At 32.8% G+C, this 14,461-nt stretch overlaps 1 protein-coding gene across 1 annotated transcript; it reads right to left on the bottom strand.

Annotated features, from left to right (window-relative positions):
- Positions 1-798: 798 nt before the first annotated feature.
- LOC125189570 (salviol synthase-like) lies at positions 799-2,880 on the bottom strand. The gene is made up of 2 exons (XM_048086834.1): positions 2,005-2,880; positions 799-1,428 (listed from the first exon to the last, which is right to left on the bottom strand). Exons 1-2 carry the CDS (start codon positions 2,878-2,880, stop codon positions 799-801), a joined length of 1,506 nt encoding a protein of 501 aa, XP_047942791.1.
- Positions 2,881-14,461: the final 11,581 nt, after the last annotated feature.

Here is a 14,461-nt window from a genome sequence, read left to right as displayed (position 1 = left end):
CTCTGGTCGATGGAACAATATAGGCAAGGTTAGAAAAAATGGATTCTTAACTTTGGGAAAAGGCATGGCTCTAAGGACTGGGCATAGGGTCCAGCCCAACCCCGTTGGCTGCCGGCGAACTGCTTGAGATGCTCACGCGGCTAGAGCGGGTCGTCGCTTGCCATCTTGGGGATGGTATGGAAACAATGCATTGTGAAGGTCCCTGCGAATGCTAATGCAATGTGACTTCTGCCTAGGGCTCTAAAGGTCAAAGTGAAGAAATTTAACCAAGCACAAGTAAACGTTGGAGTAACTATGACTTTCTTAATGTAGCCAAATGCCTTGTCATATAATTAGTGTTGCACATGAATGGATTAACCACTATCTCTGTCTACTATCAAGTGAAACCATAGCCAAGGGAACGAGCTTGGCAGAGCGGTGCAAGAAGACCTTGTTGACCTTAAGTCTGACTTGAGAGGTGTAGGATAAGTGGGATGCGAAAAGGAGAAAATGAAATGCCACAATTTTAATGTCATATTACTTATTTCGTGAATCCGAAGCGGGGCATCGCGCCTCTTTTTAGACCGAAGGCTTGCTTCGGTGGGTGACCAAGACTTCTGTCAAATGGACATGATTTGAATATTAGAGAAAAATGAGAACTATTTTTATTTCATTGCAAGATTATAATCACGATCTATAACATAGGAGTATCAATTAGTACATTATAAGTTGTACGGTTCTATCCTTTGTAAACAGTTGCAATTATTATACCCAAATAAACAACACATGCACTTGTAGTTATTCGATGTTTTACTAGATTTAGAGAGGTTTGAGATTAGTGATTGGCAAAGGTCTCTTGACAACCGGAACAAGAAATAGATCTGTGAGCCTGGAAGCCGTGGCACCAAATTTTTCTTCCATATCCAAATCTTGATGCTTCATCAAATTCCAATCGAAATGGTATAGAAACAGTGCAAGCGGAAACTCAACATTGGCGAGGCCGAACGTAATGCCCGGGCACATTCTCCTTCCGGCACCAAAAGGAATGAATTGGAAATGATTTCCCTTGTAATCCACCAAACTATCCATAAATCTTTCTGGCTTAAAGCAGTGTGGATCATCCCAATATTTGGGGTCTCTGTTGACAGTCCAGGCGTTAACGATGATTTTGGAGTCGGCTGGTATTTCGTATCCTTGAATCCGACATGCTTCCTTGCTTAATCTTGGAAGTAAGAGAGGCAGCGGTGGATGCATCCTCATAGTCTCCTTCACAACTGCCTTGAGATAGTTGAGTTGGGGAATCCGGGATTCATCTACACTTCCATCTTGGTCAAAAACCATCCTCACCTCTTCTTGTGCCTTTTGGAGGACTCTTGGATTTTTTAGCATTTCAGACATTGCCCACACCATGACTGTGGAGGATGTCTCACTTCCACCAAGCAACATATCCTGCATGTATATTTTACTTAGGATTTTTCCGTATATAGTCCCATAATAGATGTCACACATTTCTTTTTAGCTTGTCCCACAAAAGATATCACATTTTCTTTTTTAGAAAAAGTTCTGCTTAGGGTGTGTTAGGGTGACACTACTCTTAGAGTGACAACGTGACAACAACATTAGCAATATTATAAACACCACAATGCAATAATACAAACGCTACACTGCAATATGGACGTATTGTTGTATAGACTATTTAGTTTTGCATTATAGACATTTTGCATTGTAGCGTTCATAATATTGAAGTATAGATTGTCTAGTTTTGCTTTAATAAACATTTTGTATTGTAACGTTCATAATATTGCATTATAGCTAGCGTTTATAATATTGCATGCTACGTTATTGTTACATTGTCATTTTAAGAAAGGGTTATCATATTAATACAAACCTACATTATTATAAGTATAATATTTTATCTCATAACTTAATAAACAAAATAATACTTTTCTACCAAGTGCGTCATCTATTAAGGAACTGTGGACTACTAAAACTATAAACCATAAGGTAGAAAGAAAGGAAACTAACCACGAGCACAGCCTTGATGTTTTCAGATGTAATAGGAAGTTCGAGGCCGTCTTGCTCGACTTTGAGAAGAACATCGAGCAGATCTTTATCGTCGTCTGTTTTGTTAATTCTGTGTTGATGAATTACATCATCGAACATCCTATCTATTTCTTCGTGTAGAGCAATGATCCTTCTCCTCAATCTACTCATCCACTTAAACAATTTAACCGATGGGAACAATTCAGCAATATCAAATCCAGCCGATAGTTGTGGCACTTCTTTGAGATTGGGGAGCAAAGTATCGTGCTGCTTCGCCTCCTCGCCTAATACCGCCATCGAAATAAGATCATAAATCGCAGACATGAACTCCTCCGAGAAATTCACAGCTGATCCATCTTGGCACGAGGCAAACCTCTTGACAAGATCACCAAACACCTGCATCCTCAGCCAGCCGAATGACTGAACACGTTTGGTGGACAGAAGCTCCAAGGTGCAGATTTTGCGGAGCTGTCTCCAGTGATCCCCGTAGGGGCCGAAAGAGATGCTTGAGCACCCATAACTGATTATCTCTGCCGTGATAATCGGCGGGCGTGACGCAAAGTTGATGTCGTGAGTTTTCATTATTTCCTTGGCAACATCAGCAGAGGAAATGACGACAACTGTAGTTTCACCGAGCTGAAGCCCCATCGTTGGTCCGAATTTCTGGGAAAGATGGTGAAGCGCGTGGTGAGGAAGTTCGCCCACGAGATTGTGTATGTTTCCGATCAAGGGCAGCTTCCGTGGTCCGGGAGGGGCGTTTGCATTTGAATTTTTGGTTTTCAATATCCTTCTTCGGATTATGAAGAATAATATAGTGGAGAATATGAATAACACTAGAGAGAGAATTGGGATTTCCATAATGAGTATTAGAACATGTAACTCTGTGCAAGTATAACAGCTTAGAAGGGGGATTATTTATTACAGCTTAGAATTGAGGATTTTTTTGCAAAGCCTATGCCTTGTGTATTTAAGTTTAGTCTCTAGCTATAAAATTTTATTTAAAAAAAATAGATAGTAAATTCGATTTATAAAGCCACAATTCCCAAACCTAAGCCCAACTAGATAAAAGAAGTATCAACAGAGGTCGGGGAAAAGTTGTGCTGCTTTGAGATATCTCGGGGCAGACGTCTGGACGCAATGGTATCGGGGGATGTTGGAAGGAGTTTTCAGGCGGTTGGTTCTCTGGGGACGGCAGCGGGGTCGGCCGACCCCACGCGACACCAACTCCCTCCGCAACTGGACTAGACACGGATTTTATGAAATATAATAGAAATTGCGTTGAAAAAGTTTATGCAACGTGGATCTAAATTTTATATATTATTTTTATAATATAAGTGATAATACATTAGTGGAATGTGGAGTATTAATTAAAGTTAGGGCAAATTGTTTGTAAAGTCGTAAACTTTCAACATAGTTTGGTTTTTTCCGTGACTTTAAATGTTGCGTTAAAAGTCATGAACTTTACTGGACTGTGTAAATTTTTCATCTGACCCGACCCAATAGATTTCTGACACAATTACTTATCCTACATGGCGCACTGGAGGCGTGACTTGGCACTCCACTAATTCTAATTGTTTCTCTTCTATCTTTGCAATCTCTGACCCTGAATTTATCACAAACATACAAGTATAACGAATTCAACATACAAATTGAATTCCATAATTCAAATTGAACCCTAAATTTGTCATTTGCCTAGTCACGCCTCCGGCGCGTCACTTAGAATAAGTTTATGTCGGAAATCTATCTGGTCGGGTCGGATGGGAAATTTACACAGTTCGGTAAAGTTCATGACTTTTCGTGCAACATTTAAAGTTAATCGAAAAAGTTTGTTAAAAGTTCATGACTTTGTAGAAAATTTGCCCTTAAAGTTAAAAAAAATAAGTGTAATAAGTATTAACATACTAATCGAAAAAAAAAACAAACTAATGACAAGTAAGTCGGTAAGAATCACCTAAACCATCTCCTCATGCATCTCCTAATACACTAATAAAAATTAGATATGTGTAATCTGTTTATAAAAGTAAATAAAAGATTAGAATTTCAAGTATCCTACTGTATCTCCTACTACACCAACAAAATTTAGAAATTTAAACACTCTTTAAAAAAGAAAAATTCAAACTATTCAACCTGCCTCAACCTATTCTATTTTCAACAAAATTAAGAAATTTAAACACTCTTTAAAAAAAAATTCAAACTATTCTATTTTCATATTTAGAAAACCATTTTATCTATCTATCCAAATATTCAAATTTTAGTTGGCTGCAATCTTCAAGTGAAAAGGTAAGAACTTTCAACTGATGTTTATCATTTCGAATAAAAAAATATTTACACTTGTTTCTTTGTCTTAAAAGATGGATTTTGTGAAACAAATTTATAAAACTATCGAAGAGGAGATTCAAACTTTCAACGAGCAACTCATAAGAGATCTAAGTACATTATTTTTTTAAAGTACTATTCCCGTTCCATAGTAGACGTCACACTTGGGAGATGGCACGAGATTTTAGGAGATGTTATTTTGTGGCACTCATTCTTTAAAAACTCTCCCCTCTCTAATGAGGTGGCACTCATTCTTCACTAATAATACTTAAAAAACTTTCTCCATCTGTCTCTTTCTTACTTTACTAATAATGCATTAAAACTCACATCGAACTCAAAGTTCATACTTTTTGAGGACAGAGAGGGTATTATATTTGTCCTATTGAAAATGACTACTCCCTTTGTTCCTATGCAGCAGAGGAGTTTCATTTCAGCACTCATTTTAAAAAGATAATAGTAATAAATAATTAAAGTAGAGAAATAAAGAAAGTGAATAACATAGAGAAACTCTTCTTTTTATTATTCTCTCCCCACTCTAACTATTTTTTATAATTTTTTTCAAAACGAGTGCTTAAAATGAAATGCCTCTACTACTACATAGGGACGGATGGAGTACTTCATTAGTCAGTGCGTATTGCGTAATTAACATCAAGAGTCAAAATTGGGTATACGCATGATTGCATAATTTTGTGTCAGAAAAAGAAGTTCAAAACTTGAGAACAAGGAGAATGTAAAAATGAAACACAAAAATGAGAAATGAAAGAAGAAGATGTAGTACTTGAAAAATGCGAACGAAAAAACAAATGGGTTATAGACCTAATTAAAAAGGGTAAAGTTATCTCTTCGTAGTTATAAATATGCTAGAATATTTTTTTTCCCTTGGAGTTAAGGCTATTATTACTGCCTTGTAAACTAAAATGGTTATTTATTGTAGTTTTTAATACTCTTTTCATCTCACTCAATATATCCATTTTTCTTTTTAATTTATCTCTATTAAAATATTCATTTTTAATATTTGTTTACTCTACCTAACAATTCCTAAAATTTTATGCCACTCAAGCAGTGATGGAACAAAGATTTTGAATAAGTCAGTGCTAATTCTTTTTTTTTTTTTTTTTAAACGTCTAAAACATTCAATTTTATGCATGATATCTAACAAAAGTTGAAACAAAAATATTATCTCTTGTGAAACCATATCTGAAAATTTTAGGACACTTTTTTGGTATATTTTTTTTAATATTACTCCCTCCGTCCCACAAAATTTATCCCAGTTTGATCCAGTACCGCTTTTAAGAAATTGTTTGACTGTGTATTAAATGAAGGTGTAGTGGTCTAGTGGAACAAGGGTCACATACGGAAGAAATTGAGGGGTGTATTAAATGTCTTATTTTGGTTAGATTCCAAGAGGGACCCAACTTTGTGGAACGAAGGAAAATGATAAAATGAGAAAAACTTTATGAGACGGAGAGAGTACTATTCATATGAACAATAAAAATTATTTACTCGTTTATACTATAAGAGTATTAATGAAATTTTTGAGTTTAAAGATTGCAATGAACATGATACATACTCCAATATACTACTATTACTCAAAGCAATTAATACTAAAAACAAAGAAAACACAATCTACCAATACATATAATAAATACATAAATTTATTATACTATGAACTATTATTAAATTTATTATATATTACACATAAAATTTTACATTAGGAATTAATACAAATTTATAGGCAAATTAATGGGAAAAAAGATAGATGAAAACATAATTTAGAGTTAGAGAATTAGACAATAAGTGGCTGGTTACTTTATTAAATTCAAAATTTTACATGATAATTAATTAAAATAGTCTATAAACATTAATTCAAATAGTATTTATAGGGATTGGCGAGTGACTAAAGGCAAATAAATTAAATACTAAGATACTTAATGCTAATGGGCTATAGGTCTATTATTTTACTAAAAGCCCAATAACGAACATACTTTTCATTTTTCATCTTCTTTCTCCGCATACTGCAGATTCTGCAAATCCAGTAATAACAGTGTTCCGACACCGGCCAAGTCCCGTTGAAGCCGTGGCTTGGCCTATGCTGGTTATGTCACTCACTGTACTCAAGAATGTGAATATCTTGAATATGACTAATAGAGTAACAAAACAGTCACTCATTAACATGATTTCATAAGTTGGAGTTTAGAACTCATTTCACATTAATTGATACTAGAAAATAATCACTCAATTGTATTATACCCCTATCAATGAATTTAGAAATATGATCATTAATGGATTTTAAGTTTACCTTATGCGATTTGAGTTCGATTTTTTAATATATAATAAATTAATAATCAAGCATAGTAAAATTCGCACCACTTACAAAATTAAATTGGCATTGGCGTTGATATCAATGTAATTGAAGTGGTCTAAGCTTTAGTATCTATCCAACTCGATTAAAAATTAATTGAAGTGGTCCTAAGCATGAGGATCTACCCAACTCAATAAAAAAAAATATTTTATCGGTTCTTATCAAGCGTCTACTTTTGCCATTTTAGTATGTCTTTTATTAAAAGTTTATTTTCATTTTTATTTATTATAAATAAGAAGTAAGTCTTCTATTCCATTAACTCATTTTAATTATTTTATTTTATTATAAAACTTACTCCCTCCATCCCGCTTAAAATGATACGTTTTCCTTTTTAGTTTGTCCCAACTAAGATGACACATTTCCTTTTTTGGTAACCTTCTCTCTCCAATTAATACACTCAACCACTTTTTCTCACTCCTATTAAAATATTCATCTATCTTCATCTCTCTACTTTAATACCTACACTCACCTTCTCTCTCTCCAATTAAACACTTTAACCAATAACTCCTAAAATCCCGCGCCGGCTAAGCAATGTGTCATCTTAGCCGGGACGGAGGGAGTATTTTCTAGTCTCACAATAATTGTCGCTCTTTTTCATTTTAGTCTGTCCCACAGTAATTGTCACACTTTATTTTTACCATAAATGGTAAGTAGGTCTCACATTCCACTAACTCACTTCACTCTCATTTTATTATAAAACCAATATAAAAAATGTGTCTCAACTTTTTTTTACATCATTTAACTTTTTTTCACATTCCATTAACTTTTTCAATCAACTTTTTTTTACATCATTTAAAACTTGTGTCTACAATAAAAATGATAATTATTATAAAACGGGAGGAGTATAATATAAAAATAAGATCAATATTTTACTAACTTTTCAATTCACTTTTAATAGAGCACTTTATTTTTAATAATTTGTTAGCCGATTAATCACTCCATCTATACCATTCATCATGGCAACTTTTCTTAAGAAAGGGGAAGTGAGGAACTTGAAAAAAATTACTACTTCCTCCGTCCTAAAGATGACCCACTTTCTTTTTTAGTTTGTCCTAATTAAGATGACCCATTACTTAAAATGGAAACACTTTTATCTCTACTTTATTCTCCCTCTCTTATTTTACTCTTTCCTCTCAACACACAAAATAAATATGCATAAAATCCCGTGCCGTTCAAGAAAGAGGTCATTTTCCTTGGGACTAAGGGAGTACTAGTTAAGTTGGAAGTTATAGGCACCTATAAGGTAGTTCAACCATTCACGTCTCTTCAATAGCCCAATTTATGTTCTCCCTCTTCTGTAATTTTAATTCCCATTATTTCATTTTGAATGTCCGCAATTTGAAGACTCGATTTGAAATATTATGTCCTCCCTCGTCTTGATTTTAATCCCATATATTAAAATTATATATTTTAATATTATGTTTAAAAATATTTCGGCATCAACTCATTTTAATACGTCACTGCTTACGTCATTGTATAAGTAACACTAACAAACGTAGGGTAGTGATAAAATGCAAATTCATATATTGTACAAATTTCAAACTATGATCTGGATCGTTAAAAATATCAAAGATGATAAAATAGTAGCAATAGAAAATGGCCAACACAGTGTCAATATAGCATCAACCGTTGACATTGTGTTGACATTTTTTGTTCATACTTGTTGGCAATTGAAACTAAAAAAGTAACATATAATTGTCCCACATCGGTGTCAAGAGAAAACTGAAACTAGTATATAAGTCTCATGGGCCCCTCCTTCTATCACCAATTGATTTTAGAATGGATCTCATGGATTTCTATCATAGTATCAGAGCAGGTCGCCATTGTGGGTCAAATTTAACTGACCCAGCAGTATATCTGGGCTGAAACCGAAAAAATGACTAACCCAGCAGTATATCTGGGCTTAAAATTTGGGCCAGTGGTCCAACCGATCGGAAAAAACTTGGTTCAGTTGTCCAACCGATTATAAAAACAAGTCTAACCCCTCCAAGGTGAATCCAACCCTTCTAAGGTTCACCTTAAAGGGTTTGAGGGAGGGTGTTAGCAATTGAAACTAAAAAAGTAACATATAACTGTTCTCACATCGGTGTCAAGAGAAAACTGAAACTAGTATATAAGTCTTATGGGCCCCTCCTATCATCAATTAGTTTTAGAATGAAACTCATAGATTTCTATCACAACTATTTTATCATATATTGATAGTTTTCCTAATAGTCAAAATCAAAGTTTGGAGTTTATACAATATTTAGTATCTGCATTTTATCATATTCTAAGAAATGTATTTGGTTATTTATGCCGCACAATTGCAAAGTTTCGTGCCTTGAAGAAGCTCAAAGACTCGAGAATAAACAGATGCAAAGATCAAGCATAAAAAAAGGAAAAAATGAAAAAAAATATATACTCCATCTACCACAAAAAATAGATAACATTTAAAATAATACTCCCTCCGTCCCAAGATAAGTGACTTACTTCTTTTGAGCACGAGATTTAAGGAATGATATTTAAATAAGTTAAAGTGAAGAGAGTAAAGTATGAAAGAGGGAAAAGTAGAGGAAAGAAGAGAGAATAAAGTAGGTGGAGAATAAAGTAAGAGAGATAACTTTTTGCTAAAAATGGAAATAGGTCACTTATAGTGGGACACCCCAAAAAGGAATACAAGTCACTTATCTTGGGACGGAGGGAGTATGAAATTTAAGGCACAATTGATATAGTAAGAGAGATATAAAAAGAAAAAAGTAATATGATTATTGTTAGAAGAAAATGAGACCCACCTCATTAGAGAGAAAAAATTTCCTTAAATAAAATTGGTATACTTTTAAGAGAAATCCCAAAATATGGTCTATTTTTAGTGAACAGAGGGAATATAATAAAGAAAGTGGAAAATTTTCAATATAAAAAATGAACATCTCGAGTGAGACTAGCTAAAATAAAAGGTGATTATTAGGGATGTCAATCTAGCCCGAAACCCACGGGTCGACCCGAATTACCCGGTAAAATCATAGGGTTAGGGTTGAAAAATCGCAACCCATATTCAGAAGCGGGCTACATGGGCTAACCCGTTCGGGTCGGCGGGTTATGCGGGCTGGCCCGGGTGGGATGCGAGTTAGCCCACGGGTTGAGCATTTAATATAAAAATATAATCAATATTTTGAATTATATACTTATACGAAGTACATTTGGTAATATCAATATTAAATACAACATTGATATGAAGAATATATGGTAATTATGTCTTCTCTCTCATCAAATTGAAAGTTAGGACTATATGAAATGTATGATTTCCATTTAATTGTAGTATGATTCATGTGTGCTATTAATTAAACGATATGTTTATCTATTTTGTTTCAATTTTGAATTGCTATTATTTTCTTTCTCTTGATCACTTTGATAATACTTTACTATTTGCGATAATCTGCTATTTAATACTCCCTCCGTCCCACATTTATAGTCACATTTAGTTAGGGCACGGGTTTTAAGGAATTGGTGGAGTGTGTAATAAATGAAGTGAGATGGAAGAGTGAGATGGTGGAGTGTGTAATAAATGAAGTGAGATGAAGGAGCGTGTAATAATTAAGTGAGTTGGTTGAAGGTGGGTCCCTTGTTGACTTTTTGGTTTTTTATTTTTGTTTTGGTTTATTTTTGTATTGATAATGGCATTTGAGTGTAATTTTAGTGAATAATGGGATAAAATTTTATGTTCAAATATGGAAAATTCTAAATGTGACTATAAATGTGGGACGGATTTTTATGGCAAAATGTGACTATAAAACTGGGACGGAGGGAGTAATTTAGAATATTGGATTGGATAGACAGTAACATACAAGATTACTATTGACCCGAATAGCCCGTGGGTTAGCTCGAAACCCGAAGATTTAGGGTTTGGGCCGAAAATTTATAAACCGAAAAATTCACAGTCCGAATAACTTGCATTCAAATAGCCTGACAATCCGAATGGATTTACCCGAACCCGAGTGGATTAGTCCAATTGACATCCCTAGTGATTATATCTTAATAGGATGGAAAGAGTATTAAAATCAAAACATACCATGTTTAATTAAAACTAAATATTAGGATCTGCCAAACTCAATTAAAAAAATCCTTAGCTACAAGAATCATCCATATATAAATTGGAAAATATATAGTGTGTTTATGGTTTTCCTATTAATTACTATATTATCACATTCAAGACAAATATTTCTTGGGTCATGGGGTGCGTTATATTACTAACTCGCTCTTAGATTGCTAATTACAATTAAATAAGATGTACTAGATCATTAAATCAAGATAGAAGATCATTTATCCACGTATATCAATACGAAACACAAAAAAATGTTAATTAGAAGTATTAGTGTCAATTACAAAATATCTTAAAACTTTAAATGATTATAACTATCTCAATTTATATTATTTTTTTACATAAAATATATCAAATTCAAGATAGTTTTATAAGGATTCCAACGAGATCTCACTTGCATATGTTCCAATGTTAACATTGAAAAACATTATTGAATTTTCGTAAACATCAACTACCAGTTTAATGTCAACATAGCTACCATAATATTGTCAATATAATACTTATACAACGTCAATGTTAAATTGTGTTGATATATTCAATGAATCACATTAATATGTTTAGTACACTACATTGACAATTTGATTCAAAACCCTAATTTTGGTAGTTTTCTTATATTTTCAAATTTAATTAATAATAAAATAAAATTATACATGACAATTTATGGACCACTAAATCTCTATAAATTTAATAATTTAAATTTGGTTATAGTTAGCAATTAAATATAGAGTTAGCGGGAATGATCAATTGCTAACTAATTAACAATCTCAAACTAAGACTAAATCTTAGCCATTAGATTAGAAGATCTAGTGGTTGAAATAATGTCACATGGATTATATTTTTAAATAAGAAAATTAATAAATAAAATTAGAGGGTATTAATGTCAATTTCCTCTCATTAAAATCATCTTAAAACTTTAAATTTACGTAACTCTCTCGATTTAAATTATTTTTTCGCAAAAAATATATCAAATTAAAGATAATTTTATAAGGATTCCAACGAGATCTCAATTGTATATGTTCCGACGACGTTTGGATGATGAAATTTGATATTTTTTATTTTAGGTTTTCGTAAATGTTGATAATCAGATTTTTATCAACAAATACATCAAAAAATCTCAATAAAACCATGTAAAAATCTCAATAAATATGTGTTGATATTTTCTTGTACTAGTGTTGATATTCTTATGTCATATTGTTGATATTTGTAATACATTATGTTGATATAAAAAAACATTCACGAAAATTATCATATAATAACATAATGACAATATTACCCTTTTGTTGATATTTTGTCTACTATTTATTGAGATTCGTAAGATTTAATCTCATCCACTCATTTTAAAATCTAAGGATGGAGATTTGGTCTTGATTTTAGATTAGGGTGCTATAAGCATTAGAATATGACCTATTAGAGTTAGCAATACATCATCCGCTTTTGTTATTGTGTAAACAAGTACCACGAATTAAAAGTGGGCATAACATACTCCCTCCGTCCCAATAAATATGAAACGTTTGCTTTTCGGCACAAGATTTTATGTAGTGTTGTTTTGTGAGTTAAAGAAGAGAGAATAAAGTAAGAGAAATGGAAAAGTAGAGATAAAGTTATTTCTATTTTAAAAAATGTTTCATTTTTAATGGGACAGCCCAAAAAGAAAAACGTTTCATTTTTTGGGGAGTATTAATTAAGAAGAGGTTGAGAAACATGAGAATAAAGAAAATGCTAAGATCAACACAAAGGGTTGAGATATGTTATGTAATAAACATAATACAGAGAGCATTAAACTTTCAATATATTCTAATTTCTCTCCTAAATTTTTATTTTTAAATTTGAATTTATTTTCTCAGTTGACGTCTTAATTCATAGAAAGTGCCAACATAGAAAAAGCAGTGGATGTATCTAATTTGTTTATTAATGTACGTACTTTCGAGATATTTCATCATTTCTAATTTTTTAAAATTTCTCTCAAATTCATGATATTTTCTAATTTTCCCCTTAACAATAGATTTTTTTCTAAAATATTCAATGCTCAACAGTTTGTTTTAAATTTAGGCACGAGTAATAATTTATTAGGATTTTTAGCTTTTTAAATTAAAAACTTTTCCCTAATTCCGATTTTCCCCATGAACTATGAAATTTGTTTTTAAAACCACGAACTTTCGAGATATTTCATCATTTCTGATTCAATCGCAGATTACTTCTCGTTTTTACTGTAGAGAATTTTCTAAACCATCACATTTCTCCCCCAATTTCAGGTCCAATTGAAGAAATTGGATTGGAATTTTAGGCGTTGAATCACTTTCTATTGCTTTGGCTTGCAGAAAGCTCAGTTCTTTGAGCCCTAGGTTAGTCAATTGAATTGAATTCAATTCAATTGTTCTCGGATTGAATTCAATTTTGGGGGTGTATCAAAATTTGGATGGAGTTTGATTATCTGAGCGTGTGAAAATAGGGTTTTGTTTGTTCGATTTTGAAATTGGGGGAAAATGGGTTGTGTTTGTGGGAAGCCCTCTTCAGCAGTTGAGGATAGTGAGGTGAGCCCAAAGCAGAGGGAGCTTAGTAGGAAAGCGTCTGAGCTACGTTTGGCGAGGGGGGTTTCATCGAAAAGGAATGAGAGTTTCTCGATTAAGGAGAATTTGGAGAGTGGGGATGTGAAGATTGGGCTGATTGATAAAATGCCTGATTTTTCGAAGTGAGAGGCAAAGATGGCTGAATTTTGATTAAGCCGTAAAACGACGTCGTTTTAGGGTCCTAAATCTGGCATCCATGTCATTTTTTTTACTGTCCACGTTGGACAATTTCTGTCTGGAAATGTGTTATTCGGGTCGGGTTGGAATGAAAGTTTGTGGTTTTAAAACCAAATTTTATAGCTCATGGGAAAGACCGGAATTCGGGGAAAGTTTTTGGTTTAAAAAGCCAAAAACCCTAATTTTTATTTATTGAAACGTAAAGAGAATGAAATGTTTTAAAACTAATAATTCATCAAAAAGTTTAAAGCACATAATTTAAATACAGAAAATTATATAATCAAAATAAAACTTGTATGCAAATTCTAACAAAAGTAGTTAAATCACAAATATTAGTCATCAGTAATTAATATCTAAAAATGAAAACTATTGTCATCCTAATCAAATAAAATCTGAAAGACAAAATCACAAATATCCCAAATCCCAATTCACAGTATCTTTGAAAATTTGTAAATTGTTAAAGATATATGCTACTATCATTTAAAAAAACTAAGAAATGGTGAAAAGTGTATTTCAAGGGACCAAATTTAAAGTTCACTCTATAAAAAAAGTTCATGTGAAAAATAAGAAAATATTGAAAGTGCGTCTATATACAAACTAATACTCCATTCGTCTCAAAGTAGTTGAGTCGTATTCTTTTTTGAATTGTCCCAAGGTAGTTGAGTTATTTACTTTTTTGGCAAATTCTTTAACCGATACTATACTTTACTCTCTTTTCCTATCTCTTACTTTATTCTCTTTCTTATTTAACTCTTTCTACTTTAACCTTTAACACATCTTATTATTAAATCTCATACCCAAAAGAAATGCTGCAACGTTCTTGGGAAGGGAATAGCATGTTATATCCATTTGCCCCTTTTTCACCACGTAGATGTCAATATGCCAAGTGAACTATACCTCAACTTTAAATAGATCAGAACTGTTTGTCGGAATAAATATAGA

This window comes from Salvia hispanica, chromosome 5 (genome assembly GCF_023119035.1).
Source record: "Salvia hispanica cultivar TCC Black 2014 chromosome 5, UniMelb_Shisp_WGS_1.0, whole genome shotgun sequence".
Taxonomy (NCBI): Eukaryota; Viridiplantae; Streptophyta; class Magnoliopsida; order Lamiales; family Lamiaceae; genus Salvia; species Salvia hispanica.
Note: the sequence above shows the minus strand (reverse complement) of the source record. Positions and strands in the feature narration are given on the sequence as shown.